Here is a 20,611-nt window from a genome sequence, read left to right as displayed (position 1 = left end):
GCTCAGATCCTGCCTCGCAGGGAACACACAGAGACCAAGCAGCCCCTGGCTCTGCCTGGCAGAGGTGACACCACCTGGCAGTGGTGACATCCCCAGGGACACCTGGCAGTAGTGACATCCCCTGGAACCCCAACAGGGCACAGGGAGCTGCCACACAAGGGTACAGGAGATTTTTCTGTGCCCAGTGTGCTCCCTTTGGGATGGCACAACCACTTCCTCTGCAAACAGAGCCAGCGGAGAGTGGAGCTCCCAGGAAAGAGGGGAAAAACTCCATGGGGAAAACTCCAACACAAACCCACTCAGTGCCACTCCTGCCATGGCAGGGACACCTCCCACTGTCCCAGCTGCTCCAAGACCTGTCCAGCCTGGCCTCAAACACTTCCAGGGATCCAGGGACAGGCACAGCTGCTCTGAGAATTCCACCTCAGCCCCTGCCCACCCTGCCAAGGAACAATTCCTAATTCCCAATATCTCATCCATCCCTGCCCTCTGGCAGTGGGAGCCACTCCCTGTGCCCTGTCCCTCCATCCCTTGTCCCCAGTCCCTCTCCAGCTCTCTTGGAGAGCATTGGAAGGGGCTCTGAGCTCTCCATGCAGTTGTCTCCAGCTCTCCCAGCTGGCTCCATAGAGGCACTCTTGGATCATATCCATTGCCTCTTCTGGACCTGCTCAATCATGCTCACAACTTTCCTGTGCTGAGGACCCCTGAGCTGGACACTGCTCCAGGAGGGGTCTTAGCGGAGTGGGGCAGAGGAGGAAAGCACATCTCCCACTGCACAAATATTTCAACTCAGAGAAGAGCAATTCCTCAAAAAAATCAATAAAAGTAAAAATGGTAAAAATAAATTTTTTTTTGTTTTAAGTCCCATGAGTGTTTTACTGTCTGGATCCAGCAAAGGACTGGCTGAGGAGGGCAGGGAGCAGTGAGCTGAAGGAATCATTGAAGTACCCTCAAGGGTGGATGTCTGCATTGAGAATAACCCTCTTATATAAGAGGTTAAGGATTATTGCAACAGCATTTCTGATCTAAATGAGAAAAGACAAACAAGTTTCAGAGTTGTCCAAATTAAAAGGATGGGGAAATTATCAAATACAGCTGGAAAAAGAAAATTAACAAGAGCATAAACCCCGAGCTCTGCTTAGCATTGCAAAGGCTGCGTGTGCTGGGCCCAGCTAAAGGAAATAACCAGGCCAATACACAGTGATGGCACCAACTGGACAAGGCATGACCATGCTGGCAGCCTGATTTTTAGGGTTCTACAAAGGAAAAATGATGCCTTGACAAATTAAAGTAACACTGATACTGAATGCATTATTAAATAATTGCAGAATGCATTTTCCTGCTTAACGTTTCTTTAAATTGTGTTAAAACATGCTGCAGAGCAGCACATAAATCTTTGTGTTCTAATTTATAATGGGCTCCCAGCTGTGTGGCAAGTATTCTAAAATCATCCCGGTGCATCTTTACACAATGTTTTATGATCTGCCATCAAAATTTATTAGATAAAAACATTTCCCCCAATAATTTTCCATGTATATATACACGCTGCTAATGTTCACTGGAAAACATAAAACAAACTAACTGCAGGAGACACAGATTAAAGGTGAAACCTCAGGAACCCCCGGATCTATTATGTATGTGAGAGGGATGAATCTTTCAAAAGGCACAAAAGATATTCTGTACATTTTTTCTGATAAAATTACTTCAACAAACGAGTTGTAGCTATCAAAAAGAAAAGCCTCTTTGTGGATGAGGCTCAACATTCTGTAGTGTCTCCTCAATTCTTTTTTCCAGGTCACTTGTCAAGGTAAGAAATCACTTGCAAGAAGCTGCAGACCAGGATGCTCATTTTACCCTCTATCCCCCAAAATATCTTTCTTATAGGACAAAAAGTTTTCCATTTCATAGAACATTAAAGGTGTAACTTCTTCTGGGCAGGGTTTGGAGGTGGTGGAAGGTGTGGAACAGGAAGGGGTGGAACAGGATGAGCTTTAAAGCCCTTCCAACCCCAACTTTGTGTGATTTGTGACTCTGTGACTGCAATTCTGATTTTATGGACCCCAGGAGCAGAGGGCAGGTACCTTCAGGGAGAACTGAATTCTGATTTTAGGGACCCCAGAAGGTAGGTATCTTCAGGGAGAACTGAATTCTGATTTTATGGAACCCAGAAGCAGAGGGCAGCAGGGCAGCTACCTTCAGGGAGAACTGAATTCTGATTTCATGGACCCCAGAAGCACAGGACAGGTACCTTCAGGGAGAAGTGAATTCTGATTTCATGGACCCCAGAAGCACAGGGCAGGTACCTTCAGGGAGAAGTGAATTCTGATTTCATGGACCCCAGAAGCACAGGGCAGGTACCTTCAGGGAGAAGTGAATTCTGATTTTATGAACCCCAGAAGCACAGGGCAGGTACCTTCAGGGAGAAGTGAATTCTGATTTTATGAACCCCAGAAGCACAGGGCAGGTACCTTCAGGGAGAAGTGAATTCTGATTTTATGAACCCCAGAAGCACAGGGCAGGTACCTTCAGGGAGAAGTGAATTCTGATTTTATGAACCCCAGAAGCACAGGGCAGGTACCTTCAGGGAGAACTGGTACATGGGGTGGACGTTGTGCAGCTTGTTCATGGTGAAGTAGAGCATGGCGGCGCGGCAGGCCGCGGGCCTGTACTGCTCCCTGGCCTCGTTAATCCTGCCTTCTGTCACCTTGAACTCCTGCACCTGCAAGGAAACAGCACAAATCCTGTCACAACACCCCTGGGCACTGCCCACATCCCTGCCACACTTGTGGCAGCAGCTCCATGGCCAAAGACAGAAACACAACTTTTCCAGGCATTGTCCTGGGAAAAGGCTGTGAAAAAATCAGAGAAAAGAATGAGAAACAATTCCTATCTTAACTTACTGCACCTGATATTGTGCACATGTGGAATGTGTTATGAAAATTTGTTTACCAAAGGGTGGTTTCTTAATTAACCAATGGTAATGGTGTTTTAACTACAGGACCAATCAACTCTGCCTGTACTGAACTAAGGTATAAAAAGGAGCAATGGGTTTCTTAATGAAGATTATTAATCATTCTTCTGTAATATACAGAGTCTATACTAATTATTACCCATCTGGGGGCCTGTTGCAGTGATAAAGACTGGCCACAAAGCCATCAGGGCAAGCCACAAGTGACCACCATGGGACCAGGCTGGAGCTGCCCTCCCCAGCATCCTCTCCCTCTGGAACCCTCCATTTAACTGCATTTTCCACCCAGTTGCCCCATACCCAGTTTTCCTGACTTCTCCCTCGGTTCCCTGCTCTTTGCTGACTGGAATTCAATTTCTCATCCATGAGTTTCTGGTGCTAATTGCCCCCCTCCTGTGCAGGCCATTAACAACCCTGGGCTGAGCAGCCCCAGTGCTGCTCCAGGCAGCTTCCTCAGGGCTGAGAGCTGCTCATTTAGAGCAGCTCTTTGCTGCCTTTCCTCAGCAGCACCAAACCCCCCTGGGCAGGGCCCTGCAGCTGTTCTTATGGACATGTGAAAACCTCCTTGGCAGAACCATCACCTTGCTCCTGTTTGTTCTTTCATTCCACCTCAGCAGCAAGAAGTGCCATCCCTGAGACTGCTGGGGTTTATTTTAGTCCCTGGCTGAGGACAGACAGGTCTAGCACCATGGTCAGGAGCTGCTGGGACAGTGCTGACCCAGCCAGCCCAGCAAACCATGCAATGAGATCACATAATCCTAGAAGGGACCTTTAAGCTCTTCTCATTCCACTCAGGGACACCTTCCACTGTCCCAGGCTGCCCCCAGCCCTGTCCAACCTGGCCTTGGGCACTTTCAGGGATGGGGAAGCCACAGCTGCTCTGGGCAATGTGTGCCAGGGCCTGCCCACCCTCACAGCCAAGAATTTCTTCCTAACATCTGACCTAAATCTGCCTACTTTCAGCTTGAAGCCCTTCCCCTTGTCCTATCACTGCAAGAAGTGCCTGTCCAGCCCTTCCTAGGCTCCCTGTGGCAGAACAAGCCAGCAGGCACCCCAAGGAAGCACAGGATGAGCCTCAATCTGCTGTGGGGTCTGTGGGATGTTGGCACATCCCCATGAGCAGGGCTGGACTCAGGAACAGTTCTGCCAAACCCACAGCCTGAGTTGGGCCAGACAGATGCTCTTCATCTGCAGAACAGGGAGAACTTCCAAAGCAAGGAAAATGTTGGCTGCACACCTTTCTTTGGGTAGGCAAACCAAAAGGAGAGTGAGGCTTGACTTGAACCTCTAGCAGGGCTCTTCCACAGCATTCCAGGTGGGCACAAACACATAAAATCCAGGTGCAAACTCTAAAATCCATGCCTTGTTGGCACTGCTGGCAGTGAGCAGCTGTACAGCACAGCTGGTTTGGAGGGTGAAGCACTTCCAAAACACCTACTTCAAGGGGGAGATGCCAAGTTTTCCACACATCAAAAAATACCCTCAACACCTCTTCTGGGGCTTCAAGAAACCCCTCCCCAGGGAGCTGAATGCACCTGATTGTTGCAGTATATTATTCCAATACCTGATGCACCATGAAGGGAAAATAATTCTGTTTTTTAATGGAGGGAGGATCACTCAATATCTTGGTCACTGGGACAGTCCTGGCATGGGAACCACACCTCCCAAATTCCCTCAGTGGCAAGGAAAAACCTCTGGGCATTTACCTAAGCCCCTGCAGCCAGCAAGGGCAGCTGGCAGTGCTCACACAAATGCTGATTTACACTCTGAGGAATAAAAGGGTATGAAATACCTGAGTTCTTTCAGATTTACTTGAGATCACAGACTCCAGTCCCTGGTCAGTACTAAAACCCAGCCTAAGAGGCAGTGTGATGTACCCAGGATTATGCTGGAACAGCTTAAAGCTGCCTTGATACAGTGTGTAAATTTTATTGTCTTCACATCAGGCACCAATGTTTTCTCTTGGTCTTAAATAGGTCATTTAACACAAAAAAAAAGCTCCAAAGAACTAAATGGCCTGGAGCTCTCCAGAATGAAGAGCATTTGCCATTTATACCAATTTCTACTCCCTGCTCAGCAGACAGAGCAGAGATGGGCAGAGCAGAGGTTACATTCCACCCAGAAATCCTTAAAGGAGCACAGACATGCTTTTCTCCAGGCTATCAGTGTCTTTGTACCTTCTCCACAATCTCTGCAGCTGTTCTCTTAGTGCTCTCCAGGTTCTCCACCAACGCTGTGTCTCCCAGGAAATTCCCAGATGCTGATGACAGCCGAGAGAGCAAATTGTCCTCCAACGTTTTCAAGGTGATCTTGAATTCATTCTGTTGCTTTGTGAGATCTGACTGCAAATAATAAATCCAGGAAGCTTTAGCCATAAATGATGTGGTAAATTAAGGATGAATCAGCTTCACATGGGAACAGGCTTCCCACTGACAATTGCCATGGCCCAGCAGTGCTGATTCCTGCTCTCCTGGGAATGGACAGAGTTCTGGGGTCTGGGATCAATCCTTATCCAACAATCACAGAAAGCACCTGGAACAGCACAGAAGGCATCAGGAGAACTGATCCCTGTTGCTAGAAATGTAGGAAAACACTGGAAATGAATCAGGAATAAAAAAACCTTTATCCCCATCTCAAAACTCATATCCTGTGTCTTTGCAGCTCATTTCTTGGGGTCAAGCCAGCCTGGAGAGCCCCAGCTGCTCCTCACCCCTCCTGCTGAAGCTCTGCCCTCACCACTCCAGCCCACAGCAGTCCCACTAGACATGGGGAACACAGGGTTAAAACCTGGTGGCAAAACCAGCAGTGAAATCCTTTGGGTACCAACATGAGTACAGGGAAATCTCAGGCTCATAACTGACAGCCTCTCCTGTCCTGCTCCCATTTCTATCCTGCCCTCAGGGTCCCACTGCCACCAGTGGCTTGCTGGGCTAAAACTGAGAAGAAGAGGCAGTTCCAACCCAGGCCAGGCAGAAAATGAGTGAGCACATGCAGTAAATTTATTCCCACTTTCAGAAAATATTTAGGATTATTCGTATTTGTTACACTGTTAAAGCTGTCCTCAGAAGGGAGGATTTTCTTTATAAAATTGCCTTGAAATTAAAGCCATACTTGTTAAGAGAGAGAGAGAAAATATTTTGGCCTGTTACAAAGTGGGAGGAAGAACCAGAAGAGAAAAATATCATTTCCAGCCTCACAATATTTACAGAGAGAATCCTTTGCCACAAATGCTGAAAATTAAGCAAAATTAATCCTGCTTCCAAAATTAAATCTGTGAAGTCCAGAAAAAACCTGAGGCAATGAGAAACTCAGCTTTCAGTCACCAGAGAAGGAGGACAATAAAAAGAATTTTTTTGAGAAAAACCTTGAAAATTAAGTACGAGGGTTCTCAAAATACCAAGAAAAGAGAAGGGTGAAGGGGGAAAAAACCCCTCAATGTCTGTCATACAAGGAAAATCTGATTTTGTGAGGAGCTCAGCAACATCTGCAAGCTGGCATATGAAATGTTGTTTGTTAAAAACAAAGATTAAAAAATACCAATAATAAAAATAAAAATAAAATATAATTATGATAATGATGATTGTAACACTTGCTCCCAATGTAAATTTCCAGGCGTTGACCTTCAGCTCCTCCAGGTCAGGTCTCTCAGTGTAGACCAACAACAACAACAATAACAACAATACTAATAACAATATCAATAATTAAAATAATTATAATTAAATTATAAGTGTAATAATGATGCTGATGATGATTTCTACATGCTCCCAGAGACAATTCCCAGGTGCTGACCTTCAGCTCCTCCAGGTCAAGTCTCTCTGTTATTGGTGTAGACCAATAACAACTATGTTAAGAACAATATCAATAACAATATTAACAATTACAATAATTATATTAAACTCTAAGTGTAATAATGCTGCTGATGATTTCTACTTGCTCCCAGAGAATTCCCGAGTGCTGATCTTCAGGTCCTCCAGGTCAGGTGTCTCAGTGTAGACCAACAACAACAATACTAATAACAATATCAATAACAATATCAATAATTAAAATAATTATAATTAAATTCAAAGTGTAATAACGATGCTGCTGATGATTTCTACATGCTCCCACAGACAATTCCCAGGAGCTCACCTTCAGCTCCTCCAGATCGGGTCTCTCCAGGCGCACCACGGCCGCCAGCAGTTGCTCCTCGAGGCCGTCGCGGGTGACAGAGAAGTTGATGAGGGTGCACTGGGCCTGCAGCTCGGGCTGGAAGTGGGGGTTGGCCAGCTTGGTGTGCAGGATCAGACGGAAGGCAGGGTGCAAGGCACACTCCTTGTCCCCAATCTTGATGTACCTGGGGTTTCAGCAGAAGGAGCATCAGCCGGGAGCTGTCACCACAGCACACGCGGTGGTCTCAGTCAGTGGCAGCACCAAATACTTGGCATTCCTCACAGAAATCATGATTTAATTCATACTGGGCATGCTTAAATCAATTCTTATTTAAGGTGAAAACCCCAGAGAGTCTCTCCTCAATTTTGGATCCTGTTTAAGGAAGCTCAGATTTTCCAGCAGTGGCACAACCAGTCCAACCAACCATGAACTCTCCTGGCTTTGGGCAGAGGCTGAATTCTCCCAAAAACAGGGAGGAAAAGCCTCTCAGCCTTGAGCTTTTCACTGGTCACGGCTAAAATTACCCAGAGTGTTGGCTCTGAGCAGGCCAGCTCTGCAGCTGCACTGAGCTTGACAAGTGAAGCCACATATAGAGGGTGGTGGCTGCCATTCCAAGGAGGTGCCATCAGCCAGGAAAACCCAGCACCCTCCTGCTCTGCACTGCTGACATGCAGTCTATAGCTGACAGGGACCCCAGGAGATTCTAACATTCTCTGAACCCAAGTTTAACCCAGCCCAGAAATCCAACTATGCCCTGGGTTGCACCCAAAGCGGGGTGGGCAGCAGGGCCAGGAGAGGATTCTGGAGAGGCCTGGAAACACAAAACCCTGGGATTTTCTTTGTGGTTTATGACTTATTTTCCCTTTGTTAACAAATACATGTTTTCACAGGGAGACTTGAGAGCAGAGATGCACAAAAGGGGATGCCTGAGTGTTCCACTGGAGGAGGGGCTCAGATTTGCCACCCTCCCTGCTGCATCCCCCTCTCAACATCCTCCAAACACTTCAATCCTGCCCTGGGACCAATCCTGCCCCTCCATCCTCCATCGTGCAGCCAAACCCATGCTCAGCCACCCTTCCCAGGACGTTTTCCCCAGCAAACTCTGTAGACAGCTTGCCTTGTCCACCACTTCACAACAGCCTGGGATGTTTTAGGCAAGCAGAGAAATAACCCTCAAAGAACTTAAGGGAAAAGAGCCCCCTGGCTGCCTCCCTTGCTGATCTCCTCTCAGCTGGAGGTGACCAGCAGCTGCCATGAGAACTTGACCTCATTAAGAAACACTTGATGCTGAAATCTGTAGCTGCATTTCTAAACACTGTGCGGTGTTTGCTAAAATTCAAGGCTGCTTTTACTTCACAACACAGCAGCAGCTATTTTGGTAATAATTTGGTGTCAGAACAGCCAATTACAGACCTCAAGGTCAGCATACAATGGGAGAATTACAGGTCTCTCTTTTACACGAGGTTTGAATGATGCTGTGAAATGAAATGAGAAATCCGGGTTGATTTCCAAGCCATCCTATGGCTGAATTACCTGTGATTGCCTGATTAAAAACACCCTCTCTGCTGAAGGCAGGATGTTAGTGCTGCTGGATGTGAACACCCACGGTCTGAGGGCAGGAACAGAGAGCACAGCAGGCCCCAGCCCCCATCCATACGTGTCCCCAAGCCCCCGAGCTCACCTGCCTTTCTTGATTGTTTCTCGCCCCAGTAACGGCCCCAGCACAGGATCCACGGATTCCTCCAGGTTCTCAATCAAAACCAGGTCTCCAGCAGCCAGGGCTTGTTCCAGTGTGTCCAGATACCTGTGGGAAAGAGCACTGGTGCTTCCTGCAGCAGAGCAGGATGTGACACTGTCAGTGAGGAGGGGACAGAGGGGACCCTCATTATGGTGGCAGCTACAGGTGGGTGCCAGCATTTGGAGAGAGGAAGAGGGCTGAGGTGGTGCCAGTCCCTGGTGCAGAAAGTGGCACTGACAGAGAGAGTTCTGGCAGTCCAACAGAGAGAATGAGGCCCCAAACATCCCAAGGACAAGAGTGACCACCAAGTCTGTCCCCGGGCAGCCTTGAGCAAAGCTAGCACAGCCTGGAGTTATTTTCAGCACATACTTTGTATTCTCCAGAGCCAAATGATACAGCTCATCTTAAAGCAAAGATGAAGAGCAGATTTCAGGTCTGTTTTGCCCAGAGCTGAGAGTCACGCTTAGGAAAAATTCATTCCTAACAAGGAAATGAAACACTGTGCCCAGGGCACATGGTGACTGCTCCATACACAAATTGTCTCTTTCTCCTAGGATCCTCCTGGATAAGGCTGGCTCCAAGGAAAAAGCTGTGGAGGAAACCGTGTTGTGGCAGTGCTATGTTTCCCCTTCTCATGTCCTTTGCAGCTGCAGGGTGCCTGGAGCTCTGGGCTTTGTGGTTTTCAGAACTCTAACCCTAAAAATAAAAGCTAACCGGGACATTACAGCTACAACGAGCCTTTGGAGGATACACAGGCCTTTTGTCCAGAGCAGCTGTGGCTGCCCCTGGATCCCTGGCGGCGTCCAAGGCCAGATTGGACAGGGCTGGGAGCCCCCTTGGGTTGTGGGAGGTGTCCCTGCCTAGGGCAGGAGGGGAACTGAATGGTCTCCAAGGTCCCTTCCAAGCCAAGCCAGTTTGGAATTGTCTGATACTGAGCCTCAGCTCACTCCATCACCAGCTTCAGAGGGGTTTCTATGGTAACAGAGCCAAGCACTAAACAGACTCTTGATTTAATAAGAAACCTGTCATTTTGGTAATGAACCAGCAGATAATGTGAGCAGATATAGTGGCAGGTTTCCCTCAGTGTTACTGGCTCAGTACAGATGAGTGCCCAGTGCTCACCAAACACCCTGGGCAGGCACAACTCAGGCTCACTATGTGGCACTCTCCTACCAATCGACCTATCAGGCCTATTACCATACACATTTACCCCAACCACCCAACTGCCCATAAACCCAGCCTTAGCCTTCCTCCCATGACTTGCCACACTCCTCACAGGCCTGTAAAACCAACCTTCTGCCTCCCTAAGCCAGCTCTAAGGCCGCCAGAAGGGTCCCCAGTGTGGAGACAGATAGGCATGGAGTGGTACCCCTGGAATGGGTGATCTTCTCAAACCCTTCTGGACTGAGAAATTCTCCCTGGTCATGGTGAGTCCCCAGGATCCTTTGGAACCCCATGTAGATTTGTTGGGACCGATTGCTTTTTCCCCCTTTTTACCATCCACGCTTTTCCCCATAAAACCCCCAATTTCTGCCCTGTTCAGAAGGGAGCTGCCATCACTGGTGTCCTTTGCAGAGTGCTGGAATAAAGGCTAACTGTGAAATAACCACACCATGCTCCTGTCTCTTTGTCCTTGTGTTGGCCAGGGTACACCTGGCAAGGCAGAGCTGAAATCACTGAGAGCTGAAATGCTCTCAGCTGAGACCCCCAGAAAGTTGTCTCCTGCAGGACCTCTCTCTGGGAAGGTTGCTGCATCCAAGTTAAGCCATCAGACCCTCAACCAGCCACCCAACACCCCAACACCACTGCTGCCAGCCCTCATCCTGACCAAAACAACAAGCCTGCTCATTGACCCTCTAGCCCTGGGTGTGAGCTTCACTGCCAACCTCAAAGCAGGCTGTGGGAACCCAGGAAATTCCTCTGGCTGCCCTGGAGGATGGAGACCCTGTCGGGGGGCTCAGAGACCCTGGCAGTGAGACCAACACCCCTGTGCCTTTGATTTAGCCCTTGGAAAAAAACAATTACCAGCCTTCACGTGAAGGATTACAAGCCACGACAGTTTAAGTAGAATGATAATGAATTTATCGGGGATGGAAATTAGATTTTGGGGTTTTTAGAATGGGGGTTCAGGAGGCAAGATGGAGGGATCTGGGCATGTCCAGCCTTTCTCCTTCTTCTCCTTGGCCTCCATCTCCTGCTGTGATGTTGGCACTTTTGGATTGGTTTAGAGTAGAAGCTCACTGTCTAACATATGTGATAGGTATTGGAAAGTAATTGTAAACATTGTACACGTAGTTTTTAGTATAAAGACATAACACTGCCCCAGGGGCAGGCAGAGTGCCTGGAACGGCCATGCTGGATGGACCTCGGCAGGGCAGGAGAAAGAATTTTATAGATAAGATGCAATAAACAATCTTGAGACCGAGAAATGAAGAGCTCTGACTCATTCTTCAAGTGCCAGGCTGGGAAAAGAGACTTTCCAACTTTTCTTGGGGTCACTCTGACAAGTTAGAGATCCCGACAGCAGCCCACCTCCTCATCCACAGCCACCGCCATCTCCAGGCTCATCCCCACAGCCACAAGCACCTTCAGCACCCCTCCCTCCCAGAGAAGCACGGTGTTACCCTTTCTGTCCGGCTCGGATCACGCGGAGCGCGTCCCCGTGGGTGTTTTTGATCCACTTGCTGCCCTGCAGCTGGGGGTCCACCATGAGGGGCCAGCGCTGGCAGCTGCTGAGGATGGCGGCATTCTGGCTGGAGGTGCGGTCGGCAGGCAGGCCCTGGTTCCGCCAGGCCGCCACGGCCGCCTCGTCCGCCAGCACCGACAGCGGCTCCAGCTGCGGCGTCAACGGCACCTGCCAGGCAAACAGAAAGGCTTCCTGCAGATCCCATAAAAAGCTGGCTGAGGTGAAAAGCTGACTGAGGTACAAAAAGCAGGGGTGGCAGGCCCTGGTTCCGCCAGGCCGCCACGGCCACCTCGTCCGCCAGCACCGACAGCGGCTCCAGCTGCGGCGTCAACGGCACCTGCCAGGCAAACAGAAAGGCTTCCTGCAGATCCCAGGGAAAGCTGGCTGACGTAAAAAACCAGGGCAGCAGGCCCTGGTTCCGCCATGCTGCCATGGCCACCAGCGGCTCCAGCCGCGGAGTCACCAGCACCGCCACCTGCCAGGCAAACAGAAAGGCTTCCTGCCGATCCCAGGGAAAGATGGATGAGGTGGAAAGCTGGGCTGAGGTAAAAAGGGTTAGGTGGTGTTTATCTGTGTCAGCAGCGGTGGGATCGGGAGGTTTAAGAGGGATTTTGCTGCTCTGCCCTGCTCAGGTGAGACCTCACCTGCAGAGCTGCCCCAGCCAGAGTTACCTGTGCCAGGTGTCTGAGCAGAATGGGCCTTTCATTTCCATTGGAATTACAGGCACTTCCTTGGCATTTCTAAGCACAGCCAGGTCATTTTTGAAACCATGTCTTAACTAAGTTTCTGGCTCAGTTAAGAAATACAGAATGAAGTTTCCCTCTCTCAGCCTAAGGTACTGTCTGCTTTGGTCAGCCCTTTGAATTGGGCATCTCTGGGACCTTACTTAAATGCTTCTTGGCACCATTTGTATGAGGAACCTGTTAAAATTAGTGAAATATTAAACAAGTTTCAAGCACAATGATCTCCATCTGGTCCTAACAGCAAGACATGGGTAAAACCAGCTGAGAGGCATGGCCAGCACGACCAGAGCTCATGTCCAGAATGAAAAAACACCTGGAGTTTTTCCAAGCCTCCTGGAGAGCTGGCAGCGAGCTCTGCCTGCTCCAATTCCTTCTCCACATTCCCCCCTCCTTCATGGCCATGGACAAAACTGCAGAGCTGGGCTCTGTGTTTGGGATTTTCCTGTGTACATGGAGGAACTTCATTGAGCAAGGATACCACATTATCCCCAGGGAGGAGTGCATGGCCACATCCTGAGGACACAGTGATGTCCCTCACCTGAGAGATCCCCTGTGGGCACCAGGATTTGTGGCCACATTAATCCCAGAAACAATGGCTTCTCAGAGCAGTCAGGACTTACTTTTAGCTGGTGCAAATAGGGTCTCCAGATGCCATCCAGGAGCTCCTGGCGGTATTTCCTGGTGAAGTAGCCCAGGTAGGAGACAAAGGCTGTGACCAGCAGGACATCTCCACACAAGGTGCTCTGCTGCTGTTTGAAGTCCTTCACAGCCTCAGCCCACCTCACATTTTCAGAGGCGAGCCCCCCAACCTGCAAATTCCCAAGTCAAAATGAACATTTGCACAATCATGGAACGTGAACCTGACCAAGTCCTGTTTCCAGCACAATTCCAGCTGCCTCCTGAGGATCAGAGCCACCTTCACATTCCCAACACAAACTCACTGCCGTTTCTATGGCATTGCTTGTCCTGCAGACACTCCAGATCAAACAGCTCTACTTCAACCATCGTGTACCTCCATTCCCCCTGATAAACAGCCAGGATCTTGTGATAAACAGCCAGGATCTCGTGATAAACAGCCAGGATCTCCTAAGCTGAGATGTTATTGGGTTCCCCTCTGGAATCCCCACCCCAGGCCCAGCTCCTGCAGCTGACAGCAGCCCTTGTCCTGGGAATGCTGCACACACAGGCACAGCTCTGGACACGGCTTACAGCTTCCCACAGCTGCAGACTTCAGGATCTTCTGACCCAGAGCTCAAATCCCTGTGCTGAACAGCCACTGATGGGTTTTCACTTCATGACCGAGCTTAAACTGCTGTGGATATCAGCCCAACTTTTGGCACCTACAGCATCCTGTGGGCAGGAGTTCCACAGTTCAGCTGAGCTTTCTGCACAAAGTACATCCTTTGATGTGCTGCCTGAACTTTTCAGTTGCTGAAACATTTGTCCAGTGCAAAACCTGGGAACAATCCTGCTGGCACCAGCTTCTCTACACCACTCAGGATTCCAAGCCCTCAGCACCCCTGTGCTGTCTTCTTTTCAGGTTGGAGAGCTTTAGCCTCTTCAATAATTCCTCAGACAGAAGCAGCCTTTTGATTTTCCTTGCAATCGTTATCTGCACTGAGTGATGCAATCTTTATTATCCTGTTCCTTTTATTGTTGCTGCCTCTGCACCATTTCCCGTTCTCCTCCAGCCTTTGAGGTGCAGCAGAGGGGCTGGCGGTGATGCTGCCCATTCAAGATTTATTTAGAAGGTATTCACAGAGAAAGATGGGGATTTTTCTGTTTTGTTCTCCCTTCTTTTCCTAATAAACCCTAATATCCAGTTTCAGAGGGGCTTTGGGTTTGGTGAGGGCTTTTTGCTTCTGGGAGCACAGAGCTCACAGCACTCTTAACTCCATCCTTTCATTGCTGAGTGATAACAATCAGCTCAGCATCACTTACAGGCCTTGTGAAGTAAAACCTCGTTTCTCCAAGGTACTTTACATTACATTTATCTACGTGGTGTTTCATCCCTCCATCACTTGGGATCATTTTTACAATTCTTTACAGACATTGACATCATCACTGCGGAGCAGTGCGAGCTCCCACACACCAGCTCATTTATGATTCATACAACCACAGAATCACAGACTGCTTTGGGTGGGGAGAGACCTTAAAGGTCACCCAGTGCCACCTCCTGCTATGGCAGGGACACCTTCCACTGTCCCAGGCTGCTCCAAGCCCTGTCCACCCTGGCCTTTGGCACTGCCAGGGATCCAGAGGCAGGCCCACTAAGACAAAGAAATATTTATTGGTCTGATTTTCCTGGTCCTTGGTGCTTCCTTACTCCTAATTAATTTTTTCAGGTTATTTTTTCCTCCTTAAGTCCTGGAAGTCTTTTCTTCTCTTTTCCTTGGATCACACACTACTGCCACTTTTAATACATTCAAGCCACCCCAGGTATCTCCCACACCAGATCCTAGAAATCATTGGAATTCTTTTTATTTAGCAAGAGGCAAATTAAAAGCTACTCCTTGGATTACCTTTGGTAATGACAGAAAGTGAAAAACCATCCCTCACCCACCTTCTGCACATCAGCCATGATTTCAGAAGCTTCTATACCTTTCCAAAATGAACACCCCTAATTCATTCCCTCTCTTCTCATGTGGAAGTGGTTTTGTACTTTGTTGTAGCCTTTCTAGGCTGCCCACAGCCTTCCTAGACAGGGTGGGCACATGTGGGATGCAGGCACTGACAGACCCAATACAATGACGCTTAACTTCTGTTTCCTGAAGTTTTTTCCTACCAATTAGTAATATTCAATTTGTCTTTTTTCCTCCTGTCAAGTGCCACACTGCTGTTCCTGAGAACTCTCTGCAACAACTCCAAGAGCTCTTCTGTGAGTGATAATAGTGCAATTAGGCCCTATCCATGTAACTGCATGATTACAGTTTGTTTTCCCTGCACACGTTATTTAGCATTTGTCATCACTAAATTTCCTCCTCTGCATTAGCACACACCCCCTCACAAACAGCACTCATCAGCCAGCCTCCCTTTCTGCTGCACAGATCCTGTCCTTTGGATGCTGGAGCATCCTCCTTAGGCCACCTGAAGTTCATGAGATGCCAGCATGGCACTGTGAGAGCTGGGCTTGCCTCAGTCCCCCAGGTTCATTTGTCAATCCAAAGCATCCCTCCTTGCATTCACTTGCATTCTTTATACAACTTCAGTGTTTGTTTCAAAGTCTGGGAACTCATTTCTACCCACAGCCACACCAGTGACACCTCCTGAATGTCAAATGAGCTGCACATCAGCGAGGGCTGTCGGGCCCTGCTCCCAGATCAAAGCCAGGGTGGCACAGGAGATGGTGTGCAGTGCACAGCAGGGAATTGGGATGCAAGCAGTTCCTTGCCTGCACTGCAGAAATGATGAATTGTTGACAGTAAAAAATCACAGAATTGTTGAGACTGGGAGCTGTTCCCACGTCACGGGGTGGGGAAGAGATGTAACCAGCATGGCCTGGGATGTGGTGTCCCAGAGTCACAGAGCCATGGTATGGATGGGGTTGCAAGGGACCTAAAATCCATCCAGTGCCACCCCTGCCATGGCAGAGACACCTTCCACTGTCCCAGGGACACCTCCCACTGTCCCAGGTGCTCCCAACCCCAGTGTCCAGCCTGGCCTTGGGCACTGCCAGGGATCCAGGGGCAGCCACAGCTGCTCTGGGCACCCTGTGCCAGGGCCTGCCCACCCTCACAGGGAAGGATTTCTTCTGTATATCTAAACTAAATTTCCTCATTCTCCCTTGTCCTGTCACTACAGTTCCTGATGCAAAATCCATCTCCAGTTCCTCATAGGCCTCTCTCTAAAACCTTTGTACTCTGGCTCGGAGGAGACTGAGGGTTTTAGAGATCTTTTCTCTCTAATTCTCGTCATTTCAGACCCTGCAAAGCTACGGGCACGTTCACACCTTTGTTTTTATGATGCCATTTTTGACTCCCACTGTTCTGGCCCATCAGCACCTGCTCACACATTTAAGCCCCAAGAAGGAGTTGAGATGGCAGCAGAGCCAGGCACTTTTAATGACCAGAGCTGCCCCAAACCATCTGGAATACAACAACACTTTCTGCAGCTGCCTCTCCTGGTTTCTTTGAGAAAGAGAAGACATTCTGCCACAACCTCATGGAAACAACCTCTGTAAAAGTATTTTCACTGCTGAAACTTCCTGCAGTGTGGGATATTTTCAGGGTCCCCAGGATGAAGGAGGACTTGAGAATCTGACTCCATGTTCTTAGAAGGCTAACTTATTATTTTCTGTACTTATATTATATTAACTAAAACTATACTAAAGAATAGAGAAAGGATCTTACAGAAAACTTAAGAAGATATTAATTAAAAACTCGTGACTTTCCAGAGTCCTGACACAGCTGGACTGTGATTGGTCATTAAGTAAAAACAATTCCTATGTTGGATAAACAATCTCCAAACCACATTCCAAAGCAGAAAAACACAGGAGAAGCAATCAGATAATTATTGTTTTCATTTTTCTCTGGGGCTTCTCAGCTTCCCAGGAGAAAAAATCCTGGTGAAGGGATTTTTCAGAAAAAATTAGAGTGACAGCAGTGCAGGAGACATTCCCCAAACCATTAGAGGATGGAGGGTGCTCAGCCCAGCCCTGTCTCTCCCCCTGGGGCCACCAGAGCTGCACTTGCTGCACTCACCAGGCGGTTGGCAAGGGTGATGGTGCAGGCTGTGGCTTCAGCTTCCTGCTGGCACCTGAGTTTGTCTGATGTGGCCTTCTCAAACCGGGCTGTGAGCTTGGCCAGGTTCTCGTTGAGGCGCTGCCGGAGAAAAACAGGAGAGGTCAGGAACAGCACATCTCAGGGGGGACCTGGAGCTGCTGGAGGAGTCCAAAAGGCCATGAAGACACTCCAAGGGCTGGATCTCTCTGCTCTGGGGACTGAGAGAGCTGGAAGTGTCCAACCTGGAGAGGAGAAGGCTCCAGGGAGAGCTCAGAGCCCCTGCCAGGGCCTAAAAGGGCTCCAGAAGAGCAGGAGAGGGACTGGGGACAAGGGATAGGGTGCCAGGATAAGGGGGAATGGTTTCCACTGCCCAAGGCAGGGCTGGATGGGATATTGGGAAGGAATTGCTCCCTGGGAGGGTGGACAGGCTCTGGCTGCCCCTGGATCCCTGGAATTGCCCAAGGCCAGGTTGGACACTGGGGCTGGGAGCACCTGTGACAGTGGGAGGTGTCCCTGGGACAGTGGGAGGTGTCCCTGCCATGGCAGGAGTGGCACTGAATGGGCCTTGAGATCCCTTCCAGCCCAAACCCTTCTGGGATCCTGTGATCCTGAGGCAAACCCTTGTCCAAAGCTGGCCAAGCTCCAGCCCAGCTCATCCATCCAGGGCTGGCACTAGGAGCCAGCACAGAGCAGGGCTGGGCTGTGCCACTGCTTGGAACTCACACCCTCGGCACAGGCAGAGGCAAAGGACACTCAAAATGAATTTATTGGGGCTTCTGGCTGAGCCCTGATGAGGAATGCTATGGCTGAGCAATGAGCAGGCAGCTGAGGAACCCAAATTTGATATATCAGCCCCTTGTCTCTGAGCAGTCCTTGAGGCTCTGCTGATTCCCCAGGTCCTATTCAAATCCCCAAGGGGCTCCTGGAGCTCTGAACCCTCTCCAAACCATGCCCTCACACTGTTTCCAGCAAGGAATATAACAAGTGAGCTAAATGGTTCTGCTCTGAGAGCTGCCCCAGCGAGGTGGGACCATGTCCTGTGCAGGTCAGGACTGGGAGGGCAGCAAGAGCCAAAGTACCTGCAGAGAAAACTGGAGAGCCCTGTTCTTGTTCGCACTCAGATCTAAACCAAACCAACAGCTCCCACAAGCACTTGGAGCATTTCACTTCTGATAAGAAAAGTAATAATTGATTTTATCTGCACCCAATGCAGACTGCTTAAGGCTAAACTGCTTGTAAATCACTTTAACATTGAGCTACACACTAGAAACAAACCCAAAAATGAAAAAGGATTATATTAGAGATCTCTGCAGCTCTCCTGGATACTGGCAAACACAAAGCAGCCTCTCCTTGACCTTCCTTGGAACAATAACACCAAAAGTTTCTGTCCCTGTGTGCATGTGGATCTATCAGCCTACAAAGGCTCAGGTATATCACATTCCACTATAAAAGCACGAGCTGATAATTGATTTTCTCTAAAATATATAAATATATCTGGTCTGCAGGGCCCCACCAGGGGCACACAAATACAGCTGTGTGCAGATGTGGACACACCTTTCACTCCTACCTCCAGCAGCCCCAGGTGCAGAGCACTCAATTCCCAGGTAGGGAAAAAATAACAGAAAGTCCTTAATGTTTTGGACAATCAGAAATTCCTCATTTATTAATAAAAATGAGTATGAGACAGCTTGGGGCCCAGCTGTGAGCAGGTATGAATCAGCAGCCAGCAGTGAAGCTATCCAAGAGATCCCAGATAAGCAAGGATGTACCTCCACATCCATCCCACGCCACCCTGCCTCACTCCCCATCTGCAGAGAGGAGAGAGCCCCTAAAGCAGGCAGTTTTGTAAGAGCCTGCCAGAGGAGCAGCAGTAATCTCCCCAAAGATTGCAATTTTCTTTAACAAAATCCCACTCCTTTGAGGGAAAAAAAAATAAAAAGCCCAGGCATAAAAAAAGCTTTGGAGAAGAGAAACATAAAGGGATGAAAAAAGTTCCCCAGCACTGTATGGCACATCTGAGGTGGGAGAATTAGACACCAAAGCCCTCTAAATCCATCCCTGCTTCAGGTGCCTCCTTTCATCTGCAGCAGGAAGGGGAGGCCAGAGAGTTCTGCACCATTCTCTTGTATTTTTAGTTAAAAAGTGTAGTAAGCATTTTAAGAATGATAAGCCCTTGAAAGCATCAAGGGAATGATGTGTTTTCTAACAGGGTGAGGTGTGGTGGAGGGGGTGAGGGCAGCAGAGGGACCTCACTCACTGGGACCCTGATCCTGCTGTGGGTCCAGCCCAACAGCCCAGCCCTGGAGGGGATCCCACTCCCAAAGAGAGACCCCAAACCACCCCAAAACCAGAGCAGCTGCTTCCCACAGCTTATTCTTAACAGGTATCATGCTGGGAGGGAGCAGGGAGGAAAGCAGGATAAAGCAGGATGTGTTTTTACATAGAGATAATTTTCTGAAGGAAAGCGATAAAGGTCTCACTCTGCACTCTGTGGAAATGCACTTTTAATCACGCTGTAATTTCTTCTATTCAGGGATTTCTTTAATTTTTTTTTTTTTTTTAAGTAGCAAAAATCCAAATAATATCCAAGATGTGCTGCCAGGGAGCTGTGCCGTGACAAATGAGGCTCCTGCAAGAGCACTTGTCATCCTGCAAAAGCAGGCACTGAGTGTGCAGCCAGCCCAGCTCTGTGCTCCCAGCACTGAATCAGCCTCCAGGTCCCATCCCCTGCCCTCTGCAGCACACTGGGAACACCCTGGTTTGAGATAATGAGTTTTCTGAGGGCCCAGGAGAAGAGGTAAATTACATTTAAAAAATTAAGTGGGAATAACAAGGATTCTTATTTAGCATTCCTCTTTGGGTGCAAGCAAGGCTGGAGAAGAACAGAGGAAATTCAGAAAGCAGCAATATTCAGCCAAAGGAATCACAGAATTCCTTTAGCTGGAAGGGATCTTAAAGACCTTTCCCACCCCTACCATGGCAGGGACACCTCCCACTGTCCCAGGCTGCTCCAAGCCCCAATGTCCAACCTGGCCTTGGGCACTGCCCGGGATCCAGGGGCAGCCACAGCTGCTGTGGGCACCCTGTGCCAGGGCCTGTCCAGCCTCCCAAGGAACAATTTCTTCCCTTTAACTAATCAAAATTTCATCTCTTTCAGTTTGAAGCCATTCGATGTGTCCTCCATCCCTTGTCCTCTCCTGGAGCCCCTTTAGGCCCTGGCAGGGGGTCTGAGGTTTCCCTGAAGCATTCCCTTCTCCAGGTGAGCACCCCTAGCTCTCCCAGCCTGGCTCCAGCCCTGGAGCATCTCCATGGGCTCCTCTGGGCTCTCTCCAGCAGCTCCAGCTCCTCCCTGTGCTGGGGCAGCTCTGCAGGTGGGGTCTGACCTGAGCACAGGGGCAGAGGGCCAGAACCCCCCTCCCCTCCCTGCTGCCCACCATGGGCTCAGCCCAGCACAGGGCTGGATTTTGGGGCTGCCAGTGCAACAGGAGGGACAGAAAACCCTACAACCCCCCAATCCCTTGGATTCCCACCCTGCTTTAGAACACAAGCACCGAGCAGCACATCTGCCCAAGCTGAGGAATCCCCCAGCTGGGACAAGCAGGACGA

The 20,611-nt window shown here is 49.2% G+C and overlaps 1 protein-coding gene across 1 annotated transcript in view; it reads right to left on the bottom strand.

Moving 5' to 3' along the window:
* Positions 1-20,611, bottom strand: part of DNAH9 (dynein axonemal heavy chain 9) — a 149,601-nt gene that overhangs the window by 51,996 nt on the left and 76,994 nt on the right. The window contains exons 52-58 of the mRNA XM_054278578.1: positions 16,985-17,104; positions 12,905-13,093; positions 11,480-11,709; positions 8,799-8,921; positions 7,097-7,301; positions 5,146-5,310; positions 2,579-2,719 (exon numbers count right to left, since the gene is read on the bottom strand). Of these exons, the coding sequence (XP_054134553.1) occupies positions 2,579-2,719; positions 5,146-5,310; positions 7,097-7,301; positions 8,799-8,921; positions 11,480-11,709; positions 12,905-13,093; positions 16,985-17,104 (1,173 nt within the window). The remainder of the gene's footprint in view (positions 1-2,578; positions 2,720-5,145; positions 5,311-7,096; positions 7,302-8,798; positions 8,922-11,479; positions 11,710-12,904; positions 13,094-16,984; positions 17,105-20,611) is intronic.

Source organism: Melozone crissalis, unplaced genomic scaffold (assembly GCF_028551555.1).
Source record: "Melozone crissalis strain CALT ecotype California unplaced genomic scaffold, PUWL_Pcris_2 ptg000026l_1, whole genome shotgun sequence".
Lineage (NCBI taxonomy): Eukaryota > Metazoa > Chordata > Aves > Passeriformes > Passerellidae > Melozone > Melozone crissalis.
Note: the sequence above shows the minus strand (reverse complement) of the source record. Positions and strands in the feature narration are given on the sequence as shown.